Source organism: Nicotiana tabacum, chromosome 7, assembly GCF_000715075.1.
Source record: "Nicotiana tabacum cultivar K326 chromosome 7, ASM71507v2, whole genome shotgun sequence".
Taxonomy (NCBI): Eukaryota; Viridiplantae; Streptophyta; class Magnoliopsida; order Solanales; family Solanaceae; genus Nicotiana; species Nicotiana tabacum.
The window spans coordinates 148,255,067-148,277,957 of NC_134086.1; the positions used below are offsets into that span (position 1 = coordinate 148,255,067).

General features: G+C 36.0%; 3 protein-coding genes across 4 annotated transcripts; 1 reads left to right on the plus strand and 2 right to left on the minus strand.

Annotated features, from left to right (window-relative positions):
* The first annotated feature begins 2,638 nt into the window (after positions 1–2,638).
* LOC107820362 (uncharacterized) lies at positions 2,639–5,541 on the plus strand. 2 transcript variants are annotated; one of them, XM_075217842.1, is made up of 2 exons: positions 2,639–3,497; positions 5,363–5,541. In XM_075217842.1, exon 1 carries the CDS (start codon positions 2,752–2,754, stop codon positions 3,481–3,483), a length of 732 nt encoding a protein of 243 aa, XP_075073943.1. In that variant the 5' UTR covers positions 2,639–2,751; the 3' UTR covers positions 3,484–3,497; positions 5,363–5,541. The 2 variants fall into 2 exon arrangements, with proteins under 2 accessions (XP_075073943.1, XP_016502112.1); XM_016646626.2 differs by having other exon boundaries at positions 2,641–3,492.
* A 942-nt stretch (positions 5,542–6,483) lies between these two features.
* Positions 6,484–8,187, minus strand: LOC107820365 (eukaryotic translation initiation factor 1A). The gene is made up of 2 exons (XM_016646628.2): positions 7,801–8,187; positions 6,484–6,868 (listed from the first exon to the last, which is right to left on the minus strand). Exons 1-2 carry the CDS (start codon positions 8,053–8,055, stop codon positions 6,692–6,694), a joined length of 432 nt encoding a protein of 143 aa, XP_016502114.1. The 5' UTR covers positions 8,056–8,187; the 3' UTR covers positions 6,484–6,691.
* A 1,660-nt stretch (positions 8,188–9,847) lies between these two features.
* LOC107820361 (BTB/POZ domain-containing protein POB1) lies at positions 9,848–18,159 on the minus strand. Its single transcript, XM_016646625.2, has 6 exons — positions 17,784–18,159; positions 16,142–16,264; positions 14,442–14,563; positions 14,289–14,352; positions 13,746–14,025; positions 9,848–10,934 (listed from the first exon to the last, which is right to left on the minus strand). The coding sequence occupies exons 1-6, from the start codon at positions 18,016–18,018 to the stop codon at positions 10,121–10,123; spliced, it is 1,638 nt and encodes a 545-aa protein (XP_016502111.2). The 5' UTR covers positions 18,019–18,159; the 3' UTR covers positions 9,848–10,120.
* Between the last annotated feature and the right edge of the window lie 4,732 nt (positions 18,160–22,891).

Here is a 22,891-nt window from a genome sequence, read left to right on the forward strand (position 1 = left end):
CAAGTTCTATCCCTTTTTGTGCTCTTACTAGTGATCAACGGGGCAATGCAACTAGGACAATATCCCAGTCAAATAAGATAAAAAAAACCAGCTTTTTATCCTATTTAATTATAATTCGCTATGCTATTATTAGCTAAAGTAAACCAGTGGAAAGAGATGAAGTATAATTAGTTGTATGTATTTGTCTTTGTAGCGTGCAATTAGATCTCTAGCAAGCATTGAAGACAGCAACACAAAAATTCCATTTATCTTATACGGTTAACAACAACAACAACAATCCAGTAAAATCCTACCAAGTAAGGTCTGGGGAGGGTAATGTGTATGCAGACCTTACCCCTACTCCGACAGGGCAGAGAGGCTGTTTCCGATATACCCTCGGCTCAAAAAAACGGAAATAAAAAACAAGAAAAAACAATTCATTAGTAACTCCAGTAGAAAACGTAATAGTAACAGAAGCATAACAACCAAAAGATGAATGACATGCAATAACAGTAACTAGTATCTAAGGCCCAGGGCTAAGATAAACATCAAGGATACTGTGGATTCAACATAAACTGCAAGCCATCTAAGATCAACCCTAATCCAATCCCGCCTCACCCCGGTATGAAGTAAGGAAAGTTCTACTACCTCTAACCTACAACCCTAATGTTTGACCTCTAGATCTTCCTATCAAGGGCCATGTCCTCGGAAATCTGCAGTCGTACCATGTCCTGCCTGATCACCTCTCCCCAATACTTCTTAGGTCTCCCTCTACCTCTTCTCGTACCCACCACGGCCAACCGCTCACACCTCCTCACCGGCGCATCAAGGCTTCTCCTCTGCACGTGCCCGAACCATCTGAGCCTCGCTTCCCGCATCTTGTCATCCACAGGGGCCATGCCCACCTTCTTCCGAATATCTTCATTCCTAATCTTGTCTATCCTAGTGTGCCCGCACATCCATCTCAGCATCCTCATCTCTGCTACCTTCATCCTCTGGATATGGGAGTTCTTATCCGGCCAACACTCTGCCCCATACAACATGGCCGGTCTAACCACAGCTCTATAAAACTTACATTTGAGTGTCAGTGGCACTTTCTTGTCACACAAAACTCCAGATGCAAGCCTCCATTTCATCCAACCCGCCCCTATACGGTGAGTGACGTCCTCGTCGATCTCTCCGTCCCCCTGAATCATCGACCCAAGGTACTTGAAGCTATCTCTATTCGGGATGACCTGTGATCCAAGCCTCACGTCCCTGCCTACTTCCCTCGATTCAGCGCTAAACTTGCATTCCAGGTACTCTGTCTTAGACCTGCTCAATTTGAAACTCTTAGACTCGAGGGTCTGTCTCCAAATCTCCAATCTCTCGTTAAAAAAATAAAAAAACATCAAATTGTTATCTCCAAACAATCCTGTTTTTATCTTAATAATCCACTGAGCCGTTCTTGGAACTTCTATAGTTCTATTGACTTAGCATAGCTAATTTTTTTTTTCTTTAAGCTTCCCATTCGAGGTGTGGTACACGCTTTAGGGCCTGTTTTTGTGCCAAGAAGTCTTACTTTGTAAGTAAAACACTTCACTCATACCTGAGCTCTCTTAGGTAAGATGCAGCAGTAACTTACCACCGCCCTTACAACTTTGATGTATAGCTCATAAAGTTAAAAGGTATTTCAAAATGTGATATAACGTGGTGAAATTCAAAAATAGCAAGATTTACAACTGGTCGTTCAAAAATAGCCCAGTTTTAAAAGTAATCAAAATTTAACCATTTTTCATGTAAAGATAAATCTGAGCGAAAATACTGTTCAAAACCCGGAAAATATGCCAGTATATTATGCTGGAGTTCCATCATAAGTATACTTGAACTCCAGCATAAATATGCTGGAGTTCCAACAACATAATATGATGAAGTTCCAGCATAAGTACACTAGAACTCAAGCATAATATACTGGAGTTACAGCAAGTATACCGGTCCAGCATAATATACTGGAGTTTGGAGCACCGGTGCTCCAGTCTCCAGTATATTATACTGGAGCCAGCAAAGTATACCGGTCCAGCATAATATGCTGGAGTTCATACACAGGTGCACCGAACTCCAGTATATTATGCTGGACCGGTCTCTGTTGCAGCAAAATAATGGCTATTTTTCATTGACTTGGTAAACGCTGAATATTTTTGAATGACTAATCCGAAAACTGGCTATACCGTGCTATTTTTACAACTAATTCCCACCTATTTTTTAGATACAAACCTAATATTTCCAATTCTAGCAAAAGAAGCTAACTATTCATCTATTCTTGTAAAAAGGTTTAGAAAAAATAAATTCGTATGTCCCTTATCATAGAAACTAATAGTATTTGGAGAATGAAACATTTTTTTTCTTCCACTACAATTTCTTAAACAAATTTTAAATAAATTTATTATAGAAACATCTTCGGCTTGTGATAATTTATACTATATAGTTTCATAAATGATGAAGTAATATTTTCACACTAAAAGTTAAATGCTAATCCTCGTACTCCAAATTCAAGACGGGGAAAAAAATACCACTAGCAAATTATGAGCCAAAAAAAAAAAAAAGATAAATTCTGTCGCAAATTAAAAAAAGAAAAGGGGACATTTCTGAGAAAGCCCTTGTAGTTTCTTAATTTCTATATTTGCCCCGACCCAAGAAGGGTTTTTGAGGGGTTTCCAATTACATCGTCACTTTCACTTTTCATTGCAGAGCCAGATTCATCCTAGGTTTTGAGCACTACGCAGTGAAATCAAGATGATGCGAATAACTGAAATCGCAAAATCCAAACCCTTGACCTCATCAATCGAAACCCTAGGTCACAATTTCATACAAAAATGCTTCGTCAGTCGAACAGCAAAAGGAAAAGGCAAACTAAAAGCTGGGCAGCCACTGAAAAGATCAAAAGTCACAACGAAGAAAGGCGCAGAAATCGCAAAGAAAGAACCACCGCGAAGAAAAAACGAATTCGACGAAATGGTTGAAGAATGCTTATCGTCTACTGCTCCAGTGAGATCATTGAAGCCCAAAGAACAAGCCCGAGAAGCTGAAAGAGAGAGAATGGGATTAATTAGCAAAGCTCGAGATGAAGAGCTAAAAAAGATGAACAAGATGAAGAAGGAGTTTGCAAATCCATGGCCGATTGGGCCACCGGGTTTGGATTTGATTTCACTTGGGCTTGTTGATGTAGAGAAGCTTCCCAAGTACGAAATGACAGTTGAAGATGGAAGGAGGCTGGCAAAGGAGTACAGTAGGGTTTTAATGCGTAAGCATAGGCAGAGGCAAGCTGCTGAGACGACATTGTTGACGTTGAAGAAAGAGGCGATTGAGGCGTTACCCGAGAATTTGAAAGCTGCTGCTTTGGTCCCTGATTTGACACCATTCCCTGTGAATCGGTTTATGGCTACTTTAACGCCGCCTATTGAAGGTTATATTGAGAAGGTTAACGAGGCAGCTAAGAAGAGTTCTGCAAAGGAGAAGCTTAGATGATTGTGAAAGGTAAGGTGATATTTTATTGCTACATTCTCGAGAACCCCTAATTTGCGATAAAGACTATTTTTATGAGCATTGGAGTACATTAGGTTCGACGGGAAGAAATAGGACCAATAATAATGGATATAGAAGATTTCATATAGCTGATCCGAACTAGTTTGAGATTGAGTCGTAGTTGTGTTTGATTTTGATCTTATTTTGCCTCTCTTTGAGTTTGTACCCTGGTGTCTGATTTATTTGTGTGATGGTATTATACACTGATACAACGATGCTTTATGAACTAAGAATTACAGGAAAATGCCAACTATGGTAGTAAGAATTATGTACTTTTTAACTTAAAAAAAAAGAAATATGTACTATTTGATGGTTGTTCTTTACCTTAAGAAATTATTATGACATTGTATCTATGATCATCTTGGCTCTAGTTCCTTAAACGCAAAGGTGTTATATCTCCGTAGATATTGTCAATTGAGAGACCTCTTAGTGTCTTACAGAGTATTCGAAGAAATGCATACTATCTGTTCAAGGACACAACACACCTGGGATTATCCGTTCCTCTTTATTTTTCTTTTTATCCTCAAACACTTCTTTTTATTTTGGTGGGGGGTGGGGGGTTGGGGAGGGGGGGGGGGTTCCTTGGGATTTAGTAAGCTGAAATGCGAGCTTGTTTAATGTTCCATCATTTCTTAAAAAAGATGACTTCGTTAAGTATTTCAGTGTTTGGTTGAGTATGGAGTTACATCGCATATGACAGTAGTGGAAGATGGATTGGGTTTGGGGAAAGTACTTTGTGTAGCAAAAAGTGACAATGATTTCTACATGTGCTGAGAGCAAGCCATATCTGAGAAGAGCTGAGATACTTGTAACTGAGAATGAGTAACTTAAGCAATGTAAGTTTGTGTTCCCGCCTTTATGGTAACTCGGTTTCATCGAGGCCTATCAGGAAAATGATTCTATGAAGAAAAAATATTTAGTTATTTTTATGGCATCCCAAACACACCTGTAACCAGCATTACTATTGGGTTGGTTACTGTAATAACTATCTTTGTAGCCCCTGAATGTTTCAGATTATGCTCCTACCTATTATCTCGATATACCAAGAAAGATGTACGGTCTAATAAGGCTACTATGAAATATTTATTCATGGGTGGGGCAACCTCTTCTATTCTGATTCATGGTTTAATGACTGATCTGGCAGTGTACTGGACTCGGGAAAAATCTATTTCTTGATTGTTAAGGTGTTTACCATATTAATGTTACCATTTTCAGAAAAGGTGTTTACCGTATTAGTAATAATCCTCAAGTATTGAACTTGGTACTAGTCTTTACCATGGTTTTGTGAAGTTGGAACTCAACCTAAATGGTACAGTTCTTGATAAAATTGAAATTCAGCTCGTAGTAATGACATTGAAGCTACTGCAGAAACTAGTATACAATTAATATCATAGAGACAATGAATTTTCTATTGGTATTTAACCTTTATCTAACTAGATTCCTGTACTGACTGTAATATTCTATGATAAGCATGATAACTACTGTATGAGAGCATTGATGCAAGGATTAAAATCCTCCTTTCTTTGAACAACCTTTTTGTGGGGAACTAATTATCTCTTTCTTATTTTCTTGTCATGGAATAGATTGCGCTTCATGCTATTTCCATTAAGTAAACCCTCAAAGTAATAGATGTTAGGCTTTCTTATCATTGAGGTTATGCGTTGATGAGCTTAACAGCTTCTTCCCCTCCTTTTGACTTTCTTTCATCTTACTGTGATTATTTTTCTTGTCCTGATATGAAACTAGTGACTGCTATATGAGTCGAGCAAAATAACTAGAGATTGATATATGCATTGACTTGGTAATTTGATTCCAAATGCAGTTGGAAGCATTTTTTTATGGAGATTGCAATGTTTTCTGGTGGCCTTGTAGCAGTATGCATCCATTATTTAGCAGCAAGAGGGCGCTGGAAAACAAGAAGTTGAATAAGCCTTGTAAACGCATAGACAAAAGCCTGGCAAGGATTCACTTTGTTTTGGTTAAACTGGCGTCTTTTGCTTTTTTGATATGCCATATCTTGCTACGCCACAATATATACTTGGTCCATTGCACTAGGTTTGTATTAGTTATAAATCTCTTAATCAGGTTGCTTTACTTATTGGTTGTTAATACCACTTTCTGGGATCTATATTTTGCTAAGAAAGCCTAGTGCAATGGACCAAGTATATTCAACCAATTGTGAGGACACTAGTATCTTAATCAGGTTATAAACCTTAAGCTAAGTAAACTAGTATATTCAATCTCTCAATTGTGAGGACACTATCGCATGGGAGATTTGTCTGTAAACGTCAGACTAATTATCCCAGTGGAGACTAATTTTCAGCATTGAAACTACGACAAAACAAAAAAACTAGGAACCATAGAAACTCAAGACATGCAGACCGTATTTGTACCATCTAAGCATTTTTGTATGCTCATCGACAAATTGAAGGCAGTAAGAGATACAGAAACACCACACTGCAAAGAACTGATTCCAACTCTTGGTCGGAGCTACTAAGCATGTTCCTTAAAAAGCACACTCTAAAAGATACCAATGAACCATAAAGTACATTTGAGCAATGGTTCAATGTTCACCAGTGTAGAAGTAGATATAGAGGTCCGAGATACCAGTTCCCCCTCCCCTCGGCCTGCAGAAGATACAAACTCAAAACGATATTAACCTACTAAATGCACTTAAAGGAGCTAGTCCATACTAAATGCACTTCACGGAGCTGGTCCAAATTGACTAGCAAAGCCTAGATGTCCTTTTGGCCAAGCTTGTTCTTCAAAGTAACATAGAAACAGCACTGTTTTACTAAGAAACACTCAACACGTCTTCAACAATGATATTAGGCCTGTCTAACGAGTTGCAGCAAGTAATTCAGAAGGCCCTTTACTGAAAAAGAGTGTCAACACAAGTTATTATTGCATCTATTAAATCAACAGACAGTTGCATCAGTAAAATAGAGAACAGGCGGCTTTTATTGCATCTGTTAATCAAAGCATAAATCTTCATACAGAAATACTGAAATACTAATGCATAAAGCTTAATCAAATTACTTCGAACGGTACATATAAGAGTTCTCTCTTTTTTGTATTAAATTCAAACTCCACAGAAATATTTGTGAAGCCAGCAGGAGCCCCAGTGACAGCACTATATAAATCAGGAAATTTAGATTTTATCAATGTCCTCGTCTTCAAACTCAATGTAGTCATCACCATCACCATCATCTTCTTCATCTAATCCATTGACCTCATTGAGCCTAGTGTTCTCAGGCAACTCTCCGTACGCCTTCAACAACCTTGCCTCATCTGGCATAAACTTCAGAATCACATCAGCTTTGTCATCCTGCCAAAATGCAAACAGGAGATTTAAAAAAATTATTAAAAAGACTGGCCAAATCGACATTCCATAAGAGAAACCTAATGATGTGATTAATCGCCCAAACAACATTCTAAAGAGAAGATTCTCACAAACGGAAGAGGCACATTTAGAAACTCAAAGATGTCCCCTGCAATCTTAACATGCAATTGTAAATATCAAGACTTCATACTTATACTTTCTGTTGACCGAGAAATTCTTCTGCGGCCAACTCAACTCAGGACCAACCGCATCGTTCAAAACGGGGTAGTTGGCCCTCCCCTCTATTCTTATCCACTTAAATACCAAGCTCAGTTCGCATGAGCGCAGGGCTCAAACCTGTGGACCCTAAAAACACAAGTCACTCAACCTTTGCAACTTGAACTAAGCCCTGGGAAAATACTCATGACACTCAAATGACCAAACGTAAGCAAATACGTAAAAAATAAAATTGTATACTATCAAATACACAAACTGTAATAGTTAGAGCTGTTTATTTTGCTTAATTATCAAACACACAAACTGCAATAGTGCACATCATGCGTTATTATTACGGTTATCAAAATCTCACAATCACTGAACGAACAAGAAATATGAACCATCTACTCATTCTTTTTCCTTTCCTTTTCTTTTTGGAAGAAAAGTCACAACCTTTAGAAACTGAAAATTCCATAGACAAATACATAAAACACACAGACAGCAAGGGAAAAGAAAAATCACAGCTTTTCAATTAATCAATCATTAACTTTAGCTCAATCCTGAACTAGCCGACCCTCTATATTTTTTTGGCTCTGTTCTGGTCCATCAAAAATCTCAATTTTAATCGGACAAAAAAGGGATGTGAGAAATAAAGGGAAAAAATCTCAGTTAATTAATAGAGTCAATGAAGCTTGAATAAAAGAGAAAAATTAGGATGTTGCCTGATAATCACGGAGGCCGACAAGGATGATATCACCGGCGGCGATCCAAACCTTCTTGTGCATCTTACCACGTATGTGACAAAGACGTTTCGTACCATCAATACACATAGCTTCACAACGCCCATTACCCAGCATACGAAGAACCTGAGCGTATTCCTGTCCGTCTTCCTTAAAAACAAGCTCTCTCTTTTCGTCATCAGCTTCGTTCTTTCCTCTCTTCCTGTTCTTTCCTCCCTTTCCCTTGTTCTTCGGCATGATTGGTTTTTGCTTTGATGGTGGATGCCCTTAACCCTAGATTGAACGATATATGAATGAAACCCTAGAAATGACTGAAGAAAGCTTCAATTTTTTCTTATCTGAAAAAAGAGAACTGATTTAATTCATTGTGGTTTTCTTTTCCACTTTATATATCAGTTTCGTTTGGCTTTTTCCACCGAGCTAGCGTGGAAGCTACGACAGTGCTGTTTTAACTATTTTAACCTTGCTCTTTCTTTGGCGGTGGATGATGGGCCTTGATATGTGAGGGCAAAAGTGTAAACCATGCACATACCATTTTACATTTTTAATTTCAATTTGTGAAAAAGTAATAAAAAAAAAACATTTTTGCTGCTAATTTTTTCGTTTTCAATAAAGTTTTGCATATTTCTTTTTAATGAAATTTAATAAACTTAATAATAATATTTGTCAAAAATATTTTTAGTTCTCTCTTAATATATTTTTTTTTTCAAAACGTTAAATACTGTAAAAGGACAAATCGGTAAAATTTCAAAACTTTAAACATGTCAGAGTCAACTCAAGTCATTTTTATTAGATTGCGGTACACTCAATTATCTTTATTCTATTGTGATTGGGAAGACTTTCCCCGTAATAAGGACCAATGCTGTCGTTGCATCTCCGATTGAAAATTAAACAAGAAATTCTTTTCTCTCCCTGTTATTTTCACCTAGCAGCATAACGTTAGATAATAAAAGTATTCGATGTGTGATTCAACCCAAACAGAACAAGTCATGTTCCACAATTATTCAAAAGCGTGACTTACATCAATAGATTTTCTAATATTTCATTTTATCACATTAATATTGTTTCGTTCTTATTTTAGCTGTTAGTTTTCAGTTATAGATGATCACTTATCAAATTTTGGAGTTAAATTAGCTAAGATTTAACTAGAAGTGTTTAGAGATGATGCCAAATGATTTCTTAAAGGAATAGGTAAACAGCTTTGGATGAGCATCTCATAATTTTCTTTAAAGATTCTCTGGTAGTTCAACTAGATCAGGCTCTTGACACCAATAAAGTTCTTTTTTTTTCTTTTTCTTTTGCCAATAAAATCTATCGAAACCCCACTTGAGAAGCATAATGTGCCATTCGTGGGGCTAATAAATTAAAGATCCCAAGTTAAATAATTAGGGACACGCAATTTGAGGTTCAATCAGCAGCAAGCATCAAAGAATTAGGGAATCACTGAAAGAACACGAAACCACTCTATTTCATTGTTGGGGGCAATGAACGAAATAGTTGAAGTGGTTAGATTTTAAGAGCTGTTCTAACTACTGCTGAATGTGACTCAAGAGTCGCACAAAAAGCAGCTGATAAGCATAAATCTTGTTCACTGCGGGAAAAAAATGTTGCTGCTTGCTACCATGCTGATAGAGACGTATTGTTACCTCTCCATAGAAATGTTAAAAGAACCAATTCACAATCACAATATTCAGGACAACCTTATGCTTCGTTGGCAAGCTGAGGTTCAACTGGCAGCAAGCAGTAATGAAGCAAGCCAATCCATTGCAAAAAGAGATCTCGTCAATGCTATTGAAGCCCAATGGCCAGAGCTTGCATGGGACCCCCAAATTTCAGTAAACATATACTCTGTAATCAACTACTCCTATATAATACAACACCTAGTATGTTTTACTTACCAACTTCCGTTCGGTATCCTCGGTTCTGCAGGAATGCTGTTTATTTAGAAAGGAAAAAAAAAAAAGTGTTTGCTAGCATGTTCATACAAACTCGGCTACATATGTTGTACACTGTCAACTGCAGCATGACATTTTCAGGGCAATCTGTGTATCACATTTGAACATGTCACAGTAACCAACATTCTTTCACTCATCAAATCCATTTACATCCTTTTCTATCTTTGCAGAGCATGTGGATGTGGGGAAAGTGATTTAGTACAAAATATTTCAATGCCTAGCATACCACAGTTAGCACTTACCCTAAACCTTGCCTTCTTTTTTTATCAAACCAAGAAACATTGGGTGTTGAACTTATCCGAGAAGCAAAAACAACAATATTAATTGTACATTGTGGGAGCAAGGAATCAATTCCTGATAGTAAGTTCAGCCCTGAGATGGAGCATACCGTTAATAAAATATGGACTGTCCTCAGCGATGAAAGAAGGCCATGGTATGGCAAATAGATTGCGATAGCCAACTGCCTTGCCCCCCGTAAAAGTGTAGTTACCTTTGTATTTGCTGACGTACTCCTCCACTGGTTTTGTTCTTGCTGCAAATTCGTAATCAACAGCAAAAGTCACAGAACCCTTTTCCTGCATACCCAGAAAGAGACCAAAACAATGGAAAGAGCTTTGCTGATCCATGTTGCAATGTGCAGACAGGAAAAACCCTTGTCCCCCTAAATGAAATGCTTGAGAATACACTCTTCCTGAAGGGAAGAGGTTTGCACATTCCTCCTGCTTAAGATCCAAGTAGACTACACATTGTTGCCGTGGAAATTCAAAATCAACCACCTTGACAGGTCGATACTTGTAAGCACGCTCCACAAAACGACGACTAGGTGATGACGATTCTTCCGCAGCTTGGCTTCGCTGACGATGAGGGGCCTCAGCTTTATAAAAGAGGGCTTCAAGAACAAGCTTGGATACAAATTCCTGATCAAAGTCATTACATGCCAGAACCTTCCGAAGCTTTCGACAGCTCATGAAAGGAAAACGGATGCAACGACCAAGTCGTGAACCAAGGATTTCTCGCCGTTCCTCAAACTGCGGATAATGAGCCCTTGTCCACTTCAACACAAAGTCGTACACTGCATCCTCTGATGCTACCTGGAGGTCATCACTGGATAAAATAGCCTCCACTCCAGCAAGAGGCAACTTCATAACCTCATCCTGAAACCTGTCCAAGGACAATGAGCTCATTATCAAGCACAGAGAAGTGTGACAGCTAATCAAAACTCACCAAAAGCAGCAATAGATGGAGACCAACTTTTCACTTGTTCCCAATCCATCAAAACAAATACTTAGGGGCTATGGAAAAGAAACTTTTTCATTCTTTAAAAATTCATAATAACGAAGATGCAATTTTGAGTGACGTACAGTGGGGCAGAATTCCAGTAGGGATGGCAATTGGGGCTGGGTGGGGCAAACTCTAAATGGGGCAGCACAGGACAATCTCTAAATGGGGCAGAGCAGGGCAGGGCAATCTCTAAATGGGGCAGGGCAGGGGAAGATTTAAATGGGGCGTGGCGGGGAAGGGCAGGGCTAATTTTCTTTTTTTAAAGAATTAGTGGGTTAGGGCAGGGAAAGATTTATTTTGGAATATGAGGAAGTTGCACTATTAATTGTTAGATAGTTATGTGTAAATAGTCCTAGTCTCATATATCATCTCAAAAAGAATATGTCCTAGTCCCATATGTACTGGGAGTAGAATATGTCCAAGTCTCATGTAGTAGGAGTAGAATATGTATTATATATAGGGCTCATTGTATCATTGTTAAAAACAGATTTTTCTCCCGCTGATTCGTCGAGAATCTACATCCAGGACTGGTAGACAAGAAGCTAGCAACTCGATCTAGAGATCGAAGAATGGGAGAATGACCCGAACAGGTAAGAGATACTGGCAATAGGCCTCAGAGATACAATCGATGAATCACCGGAAGGAAATACTGGTGATACGCCGAGAGATACTGGGAATTCATTGTTTCGGTACTTCTGTCAGCCTTGCACCTCTATTGAGTAATGCTTGAGTCGCAGCATCAAGGTATGAGCCAAATTGAGCAAGGGCGGCCACTTCGCGATATTGTGCGCATTCTCGCATGGTATCAGAGCTTCAGTAAGAAAAGCATCATTGTGTGTCATTCCAGCGATATCCGGGAAGAAAGAACTCATCGCCGGGTAATTTTCCAGCAACTTCTTCTTGTTCCCAGGGTTCATCACTGCTACAACGATACTGTGCATATACCAGTACCACCTTCAGATCTAAAACCCTTGTGCGACCAAACCGCAGAAATTCCAGTCCCATCGGAAACGAAAAGTCAGTCACTGTGCATCTTTCCAGTTGACGACTCAAGATTGATTTGCGTTATCTCCTCATTGGTAAGTGTTATGCGAAAACCAACACTACCATCTTGTTCGGAAAAGTCCAGCGACAAAACCCCTCCGGCAAAAAGTCATCCAAGCTCCGCCAGAACTAGGGTTCCGGCAAGCTACAATAACTTTTTCGGCGCGTGTAAGTCATTCCGACCACTTTTTGACAATTTCATCAGGACAACTTACTCGTATAGTGATTCCGAGCCTACCCATATAAATTACATCAAATTCTGACAACTTTTATTTTTTCTGGCGTGAACAGTGATTTTACGGCGTGAATAGTGATTTCCAGAAAAGTTTCTGTTTTCTGATGGTGTTTTAGAACCTATTTTGTAGTGTGGAATTCCGCCTAGTCTCACTATTTTCAAAATTTTCCGGCTACTTTTCGACCAACTTCTATTTATCGGCAACCACCTGGTTTTGTTGCTCAGGGGGAGTCTAGTGGCCTTGTATGTCGAATGAACAGCTTGCACTTATTTTCACCAAGTCTCTCACTAGTCCTCGCATTAGTTACGTATGTAACAAGCTCGGTACATATGATTTGTGTGCACCGGCTTGAGGGGGAGTGTTAGATAGTTATGTGTAAATAGACTCAGTCCCATATGTAGTAGGAGTAGAATATGTCCTAGTCCCGTATGTAGTAGGAGTAGAATATGTCTTAGTCTCATGTGTAGAAGGAATAGAATATGTATTATATATACGGCTCATTGTATCATTGTTAAAAAATAGATTTTTCTCCCGTGCATTCTCACATAATCTATTTGACATTTTAATTTAATGATTCAGTATCACGTCTCTCCCTACTTTCTATTGTCATTCTTGTTTGTGTTTTGCCGATTTGCTTTAAATACATTAACTACAACAGTATGGTTCAGTTGGATTGCTTATTAAATTCTTCATATTTCTACTAGTGAATGATGAATTGAATGATATAATTTGTTTGTTTAGAAAAATCTCAATCTTAATGGTCTAGTAAGTTATGATAGATTGTGTTTATTCATTTTGTTGCCATTGATTTCGAATTTTAACCTTAACTGATTACTCCATTAAAGTAGCTATGCTGCTGGAAGCATAATATGTAATGAAAATAACTATTTCATTAAATAATTTATAAGAATGAAAGAAATCTTGAATCAACTATTGAACATGGATAAACAACTTAGTCAAGTTCAAATTGGTTCTTTTAATAGGAGGTTCAAATAAAAATTTGAAAAAGTTAAAATTTAATTTAGAATACTGCAAAAGAAAAAATAAAGATAAATGATGAAAAAACATAAACGAGGCAGGGCAGGGCTTAGCGGGGCGGGGCAAAAATCTGAGAAAATACGAAATGGGGCAGGGTAGGGCGGCTCAAAATGTTAGCAGGCCAAGGCATGCCCAGCCCAGCCCCGGCCGCCCTATTGTCATCCCTAAATTCCAGGAAAAATTTTCTGGCACTAGATAGAAAAGGTCTCCTAGCAAATACAAATTTATCACCACTGCATTGACTAAAGGTCAAAGGATGCTGTGGAGACTGAAATATCATTATTTGGAAAACATACAGCAGCATTAGAGACAAACTTAATAGAACTTAAGAAGAAATAGAGTGAAATAGAGTTTGGTCAGAAATGGAACTGACTTGGTAATATCTTTGTATCTTGCAGCTAGGAATTGTTCTGCGGCATCAGTCAAGGGCTGAACTGCTTCAGCCATCAGGACGCTAGAAGGAAGCTCCAAATATAGCAAAGCGGACTCTGGATTCATTGGTAAATTACGCAGTTGCCGGCTGCAATACCGCATGCAAGAAGCAACTTCAAACTTGTCGGCAGCCATGAGTACATCCAACAAAGCAGGCGCTGTATCAGTGGTCAATGTATTGCTATACATAAAATTCAGGAGCTCCATCAGTGCAGCTTCCTCTGCTCCATGTGAATGGAAAAGACTATTCATTCCACATGAAATGGATAGGAATTCCTACAACTTCTCTAAGGTAACAATATTTTACCCACAATTATCAAATCACTAGCACTACATGCTAAAAGAAAAGAAAATTCTCCGTCCTTTGCAATTTCTCATTAAAATGGCAAGGAAAAACTTATGCTTAAACAGCAAAGCCCAGTCCAAAATAACTACCAATAAGAGTTTATTGAATGATATACTGTTAGTCTTAAATTCCTCATACCTGAAGCATTAATTCTTAGAGTTACTTGTCTTTGCTCAGACTCCCTCATCCCGTTGGAGAAGAGCTATATAAATTACAAGAGAACACTGTTGATTCTTCACGTATAAACTCTAGACAGTGCTTAGCAGCTTACATTTGAAAAAGGATGTTTACCTTGTAGAAGAATGGGCTTCTTGCTGCTAAAATGGGGGAGCTTATATGTAAGGTTTTAACTTTAACAACTCTTGGAGAATCAAAGTTCCAAGAACAATCATCAGTGTTAGCAGCTTCATCTCCTGCACATAAAACATAGCATGGCTATCTTTTTCATGGTATTTTGGAGTAGCAGTGAGAATCAAACAAAATACAAGTTTGAATCCGATAATAAAAATAAATACAATTTATGAACACCGTGAATAGGGAAACATGTCTTATGATACTGCAAAAAGATAAGCATCAAAACTAGACAGTGGAAAGTAAGTACAAAAAGATAAGCATCAAAACTAGAAAGCGAAAGGAAGTGGAGGAAAATGCAACAGTATGTTATAGCATACACAGACAAGAAATACTGCTGACTCCATTCTGCGACATATAGCAGCAGTAACAAGGTCAGTAATGACGTATGCTCTTTAGATATGGTCTTCTTCCTTTCCTTTTTTCACTCTGTTCCCACCAGTCATCACTCCTTGCAAGGAAATGTTTCCATGTATAACGAAAGATTCGGTTAGCATTTGTTTACAGTATGCCTAGAGATCACCTTACTTGAAAACAAGGTATCCGCATTCAAAAAAGAAAATTATAAGTTCCACAATCAAGTTTGAAATATAAAGAACAAAAAAAAGCAGCCTAATGTAGCAAACCTGCTAGTGGCTTCTATATGAATTCATCTTGTCATAGATAAACAGACAGCAAAGAAGAAAATTTTCAGGCTCTCTCTTTAAATCCCTTGAATTGCACTCAGAACACTCAATTATTCAATATTAATAAATACCTTTCAGCAAATACGTCTTCTGCAACTTGACAATAGGTCTTTAACAAGATAACTGGGATGGATAAATATACACATACATATACAAGCACAAGTACACACACACACAAACAGACTCAGTTACATTTTTGTAATGTTTACTGATGTACATGCCAAATCTCTGAACAATGGCTTATGACCAAATCCTTATGCAGGCAACAATAAGTTACTTTTAGCGGGCGTTTGGACATAAGAAATGTAAAATTCCAAAAAAAAGTGAATTTTTTTTTCAAATGAAAATGGTATTTGAAAATTAGAGTTGTGTTTGGACATGAATATAATTTTGAGTTGTTTTTGAAGTTTTGTGAGTGATCTGAGTGAAAATTTTGAAAAATAACTTTTTGGAGTTTTTCAAATTTTCGAAAAATTCCAAAATTTGCCTTCAAGTGAAAATTAGAAATTTTATGGCCAAACACTGATTTCGGAAAAAAAAAGTGAAATATTTCGAAAAAAGGTAAAAAAAATTCTTATTTCGAAACGATTCAACATCTCTCTGCATAAAGAACTGACTTCAAAATGACAGTTGTCCTAGAATCTTACAGAAAAAATATGAATGTCAAAGGAAAAGACCCCATCGAAACAAAACCTGAAGAGTCAAATAAATCTACATTTTAGGTCTATGGTTCCTACGAGGTCACTCATTGGCTCATCGCCGAGCCCTTCATATCTCTGACTTAAATGTGTTCCTGTAAAATTTCATTTCTTTATCTTGAAGTTTAATTCAGTAGAGTAGCAGTTGAAGTCACCTATTTCGAGAACATACATGGAAATTTCAAAAATTTCATTTTTTATCGAAAAAGCATAAGCCGACGAAAACGAAATGCAGGATTAGATTTGATTACCATACCTGAGTGTGGTTCTTCGATCATTGCAACAACTGATTCATCTTGATTTTCATTCTCAGCATCTTCAGTATCAATTTGGTTACAGCTTATAATCTGCTCTTCAGGGCATGCAGTGATATCCAAAGCTGCAAGCAAGTGGCACATGTCTGGTTATCATCAGAGAAAAAGATAAACCTATACGAGAATAATAAATAGCAAAATTCTACCCAATATGCATCACATTCATATTTTTAGGGAAGCAACGGTGTTTTCATGACCCCCTCATCACTCCCTCTTTTCCCTCCAAACATCAAAAGTAATACATTTAATAAAACTTTAACAACACCAATTTCAAATAGAAAATGGAGAATTTGTTAAAACAATATTTACATCACGTTCTATAACAACCACTGTTTTAAAGGGCTTTTCTGGGACTCGCCTCGGGGCTCGCCCTGGGGCGGGGCACTATCAAAACGCCTTGAGATTGGGCTTAGTTCTCTGAGGCTTACGCCCTCAAGCGCCCGGCGACACGCCCTAAACACGCCTAACGCTCAATGCTCGGGACTCGCCCAACAGTTCCTATGCAAATCAAGTGTTGAATTCACTAATTTGCACTATTAACTCTCAAAATTCTTTAATAAATGAATGATTAAAGTTTTTTTTATCTATAGAAATATGAAAATTGTGAATAACTCAAATAACAAACATATTATTGCATATTTACTAATTGAGAACATCGTGAGGGTGAATATTATTTGAATATTTCTTCTAAAAATAGATAACCAAAATTTATATCTTTACTTGATAGATCTTCATGTCTTAGTTCTATGTCTCTCCAAATTATCATATATTTTTTTATTTTACTATTTAATTTTTTTTATATTTACTCATGAAGGAGTAATATTTTAAATTACAGTATTGAAAATTTATTGTGTATTTACTTTTAAAGAGGTAAAATATGCAATTTGATAATATTTTTTAAGAAAATATAATTTTTAATTGTTTGAAAGTTAAGAGGTTGGAGTTAATTTATATTTCATAGTAACTTTAACAGTATTGTCTTATTTATACTTGTAAAATATGCTAAATATTTTATTTTATATGAGTTTCTTTGATTCTTTTTAGGTTTCTTGAACTTTTAATGCATCTTTTATATTTTATTGTGTTATAATGTTATATTATTAATTTATAAATTTAAAAAATTAAAGATCTGTGGGGGCTTACGCCCCATGTCTCGAGGCTTTCGCCTCGCCCCGTATTAAGTAAAACGCCTCGCCTCACGCCCTAGCCTTTTAAAACACTACTAACAACAACAACTATGATATGTTAACTAGACAATTTGAATATAAGAACAAGAGCAGTAGACAGTATATGATGTTGTCTAGAAGAATCAAAGATCATTTAAAAAAGAAAGAAAAAAAATCTGCCTCAATCCCCCAAATTAGTAAGGGTCAGAAATATGAATCTTCTATCATTTTCATTCTACTAAGCTCCAGTTCATTCAAAAAATTAAAGCAACACAAATACACAGTTCAAAAATTAGCTAGAAACTCGAGCAACTGAAGCTTAATTCAAAAATTAGCTAGAAACTCGAGCAACTGAGCTTAAAGGACCAATTGCATAGCTAATATAATTAAGAGAAAAAAGAAGGAGCAAAGGACAAACTCATATCCTTGTTAATATCATCTCTCCGTCGTTTGCGATTGCGGGCCCAATCAGCTAGACTCTGACAATGAAAGCCCTCGGGGTCGGCCATAATCTCAATCCGGAGGAGACGGTCGGAGAAGTTGCTGTCGTTGAATGCAAACCCGAAATCGGGGTCCCGGGCACGGCTAGGAGAGCTTTCCGGGTCCATAACAGCCATTCTCGGGTCGAAAAGATCCAAATTCTGATCCATCATCACTGTAAACTCTCTCCAAAACCCTATTGGGATTTGCTTTTTTCTCTGTTGCGTGGGGGTGGGGGTGGGGGTGGGGGGTAGTTCAGTTTGGGTCAGCCATAGAGCAATGACTTATAGATAGACAAGTGGGTTTTATTCATTGCAGAATCAAATTTGAACTGTCTCAGAGAAAACAAGAAGACACGTAAGAGAACCTCAACACCAAACTATGTTAATTAAATTAAACTAAGATTTGTTATAATTAAATACACACTATAGGTAAAGCAATTTCTATGTCATCAACGAAAAATCTTCTATCTTTATCTTTTACTTTTATACTACTAGGTTAATTTGCCAAGTATATTCATTGATGCTATCCTGCTCTAAAAATTGCTATTTTAAGTAGTAGAAGTAATTTATTAATCAGTTTGATTAACTTTTAAGCTAATGTCTAGTATTTAGACATTTTAAATTTTATATGAAAATCTTGTACAAGGATCATATTTATAATGTAAGTCATTTCATAAAGTAAGAAGTAGATTCTCTCGCTTGACCAAAAAAAGGGTAAAAAATTAATTAAAAAAGTTGTGGATCATGCAGGAAAATAACTACTCCCTTGACAAATGAAATTGGATTTTTTGATGCATTTCGATTTATTTGGGATTTTCCTAATAATGGTTAGTTATGCACACCCTAATATAAGATTACTAGTCTATTTCTATATCTATCCTAAAACATGTGACAGCTAGTTCCTCGTATTTTAGTTTCCCTTTATCATTGAGTTGTTAATTCATTTAAAGAGATTTAAAGAAAAGAAAAGAAATGCCAATGATCAAATGAGACGATTAATCGGAATATAAAATAAAATATGAAAGAGATTCACTATTTTATTAGCTATGACTTATGATTAAGTTTTCGAAAATGTGCAAAACTAAATAAAAAGAGAAGAATAGTCAAATACGCTGAAGCTTGCCCCCTTTTTCCTTTTGGTTGAAACTTGAAAATTAGCTTCGGAAAGAAAAGTATGATAGCTGTTGTGCCTTTTCTATTGAACTTATATCAATACAAAAGAAGAAAAACAGGATTGGGATTGGTAATAAGAGAACTAGTCAACTAGAGAAGTTCATACATCATAGGAATACATACTGGCTGCGATCCAACTAACTCCCCTTCAATAATGATAACTCTGCCCGATGTTTGTTAGGAGACCCCTCGTCGTTCGAGGGAGTGTTTGGTAGGGACAAAAATATTTTTCTATTTTTTTTATGTTTGGTTGGCTTAAATGTTTTGAAAAATATTTTTCTTATCAAAAGAAGGGAAAATATTTTCCAAAACTCCTTCTCAACCTTCCCTACCCTCACCAACCCACCCCCACACTCACCCACCCCAAACCTACCCACCCAACCCCCTCTCTCCAAAAAGGCTTTTTTCCGTCACCACCCACCTTCCCTACCCCCCCCCCCCCCCCGGGATTTTTTTTTATATGTTTTCAGTTTTAATTTTTTCAGCTTTCAGTTTACAGGTTCAAAATTTTACAAATTCCAAAGTTATGAGTTCGAAGATTTATGTGTTTGGAAGTTTACGGGTTTAGAATTATAAAGTTTAAGAGTTCGAAAGTTTAGCAGTTCTGAAGTTTATGAAATTTATGGGTTCGGAAGGTTGTTGGTTCAAAAGTTTATGACTTCATATTTATTGTATCTAAATTATTTATGAACTAGATGATGTACTCGTGCGATGCACAAGCCCAATCGTTGCTCTTTTTCTTGTTTCTTCCTTTTAATATTTGTTGATTTGATCTATAGCTAATTACACACTTTGTTCGACTTTAGAGAAAGAAGAAATACAATAGGCTTTTTGCATAATAATATATAGAACCACAATTACCGGTATTGTAATTTATCTTCTTCTTTTTTATGTACATTTTATTTTTTCTAAAATCGTATTATAACTATGCCAATCACTTTGTAATACTTGTCGACACTTTATTGTACAAAGATTATACAATACTTCAAATACAATTTAGAGTATTTCTACATAGATTCTGTACTTTTTTATTTAAAAAATATTCTGCACCACCAAACTTTAATGATTATTCAAATATGATTAAAAAGTCAGTTGAAACATAAGTCGCGATGTATTTTCTCATTGTTTAAATTGAATAATATATTTTTTTACTCTTTTAGTATTTTCAATCGTATTAACGTATTAATTTTTCTTTTCATATCAATCAAAATTTGAATAATAAAATAAATTATTTTTATTCCCAAATAATTGATGATAAGGTGTGTTGTTTTTGGGTTCTTTGAAATGATAAACCTGAGTTTTTGTTATTTAGAAATTTTTAACAAGAAAATTTGTATTTCTTTCTAGTTTAATGACATGTCTTAATAATTTAATAAAATAAATTAATTTTTGTATCGCGCTAAATACTAATCAAATTGACCTCAAATTGAACCATTACAGTTTTTTCCTAGTTTCATTTGATATGATTGAGATATTATTTAGGGTGTAATACAACTTTATTCACCATAATTATTTGTTGAGCCTTTTTAAAATAGTTAATTCTATATTTATGTATTTTGAATCTATATAATATTGGATTTTTTATTGAACACAGAGGAAGTACCCAACTAACTTTGATCATAGAGGGAGAAGTATAATCCTGCATAATGATACTTCTCATGCTGCCTAATATGTAATGATTTTTAAAGGAAATTTTTTTCCCAAATTAATTTGCGTAATTTTTGGTTTAGGTTATTCTCAAGTCATGTTTTAGACAGGGAAATTCTTTTTATGCAATTTGAATAAATACTAAATTTCTCTATTCAAAAGGGGACTTGAAAATATATTTTATTCTTAAATATTTTTCCTAATTTTATAAAGTGTTCCAATTGAAATTTAATTTAACGAGAACTAAATGATATGAATTGATAATAGTATAAGAACATCCGAACATAAATCTTCATAAATTATCTCCACTTCTTTTTCTTTTTAAAAAAATCTTCTTTACTAAAACAGTTGATGAATAAAACAAATGAAAAAATATTTCTTAAGGAGATAATAAAATTGTTGTATATAACTTTATGTTGCCATGGTATATTTTTAATCAAATGAATGTTTTAATTATAAAATTACCAAACAGATAATTTTTCTAGTTAAAAATACTTATTGAAAAAATAATTTTTTAAACAGTGAAGGTGAGAAGTAATTTGCTTTCACCAAAAAAAAGTAGTGAATTTAAAGAAGATACTGAATATTGAATGGAAAGTGGGGTCCACTTGAAGAATTCAATAGCTTATGCTCCAGTTAGTTTTGATTTTTTCCGTTAGTAAGAACTCACAATCTGTTATAAAATAAAGACTATAAAGTAAAGACAAATATAGAGAGAAACTGATATATTATTCTGATTCAAACTGATGTACATAATAAACTGAAATCTCTTATATTTATAGAAGAAAGGAAGCTGCTGTGTAAGCTGCTACTATACCAGATATGGATAATCTTCTACTGAGAGCAATGTTTATCCATAACGGAGTACTGAAAGGATAAGCTTATTATACCTGATATGGATAATCTTCTATCGGGGGTAATATTTATCCATAATTGGGTACTGAAAGAATAAGCTTATTATATCCGGTATGGATAATCTTCTACCGGAGATAATGTTTATCCATAACTGGGTACTGAAAGGATAAGCTTATTATACCTGGTATGGATAATCTTCTACCGGGGGTAATATTTATCCATAACTGGGTACTGAAAGGATAAGCTTATTATACCCGATATGGATAATCTTCTACCGGGGGTAATATTTATCCATAACCGGATACTGAAGTGATAAACTTCTTCAGGAAGCTTATTTCTAATAGAGTACTAAATAGATAAACATATTTACGGTGGAGTCCCATATGGATAAGCTTCTTCAAGAAGCTTATTTACAACGGAGTACTAAATGAACATCCATAATATAATATATTTATTACACTCCCCCTTGGATGTTCATTAAAAGATAATGTGCCTCATTAAAATCGTACTAGGAAAAACCACGTGGGAAAAAATCTCAGTGAAGGAAAAAGAGTACACATATTTAGTAAAACGCATTGCTAGGTGCCTCATTAAAAACCTTATAAGGAAAACCCCATGGGAAAAAAACCTTAGTAAGGGAAAAAGAGTGCATCACATATTTTACTCCCCCTGATGAAAACCTTGTTTCAAATATTTGAGTCTCCGCATTCCAATCTTGTATACCATCTTCTCAAAAGTTGAAGTTGGCAAGGATTTAGTGAATAAATCTGCTGGATTATCACTTGAACGGATTTGTTGCACATCAATGTCACCACTTTTCTGAAGATCGTGTGTGTAGGATAATTTTGGTGAAATGTGTTTCGTTCTATCTCCTTTTATAAATCCTCCCTTCAATTGGGCTATGCATGCAGCATTGTCTTTGTATAAAATTTTGGGTCTTTTCTCACATTCCAAACCACATTTTTCTCGAATAAAATGAATTATTGATCTCAACCATACGCATTCCCTACTTGCTTCATGAATAGCTATTATCTCAGCGTGATTTGAAGAAGTAGCAACAATAGATTGCTTTGTGGAGCGCCATGATATGACAGTACCTCCATATGTAAATACGTAACCGGTTTGAGATCGAGTTTTATGGGGATCAGATAAATAACCTGCATCTGCATAACCAACAAGGTCTGCACTATCTTTGTTAGCATAAAACAAACCTATATCAAGAGTTCCCTTTAAATATCGCAATATATATTTAATCCCGTTCCAATGTCTCCGTGTAGGAGAAGAACTATATCTTGCTAGTAACTTAACAGAAAATGTTATGTCAGGCCTTGTAGCATTAGCGAGATACATTAGTGCACCAATTGCACTG

Excerpts from the sequence above, each read along its gene's own strand:
- LOC107820362 (XM_075217842.1), top strand. The coding sequence starts at position 2,752 with ATGATGCGAATAACTGAAATCGCAAAATCCAAACCCTTGACCTCATCA.
- LOC107820365 (XM_016646628.2), bottom strand. The coding sequence starts at position 8,055 with ATGCCGAAGAACAAGGGAAAGGGAGGAAAGAACAGGAAGAGAGGAAAG. Across the intron at positions 6,869-7,800 it reads TCGGCCTCCGTGATTATCAG|GATGACAAAGCTGATGTGAT; the intron begins GCAACATCCTAA and ends GCATTTTGGCAG.
- LOC107820361 (XM_016646625.2), bottom strand. The coding sequence starts at position 18,018 with ATGATGGATCAGAATTTGGATCTTTTCGACCCGAGAATGGCTGTTATG. Across the intron at positions 14,564-16,141 it reads GATCGAAGAACCACACTCAG|GAGATGAAGCTGCTAACACT; the intron begins GTATGGTAATCA and ends TTTTATGTGCAG. Across the intron at positions 10,935-13,745 it reads AGATACAAAGATATTACCAA|GTTTCAGGATGAGGTTATGA; the intron begins GTCAGTTCCATT and ends GTCCTTGGACAG.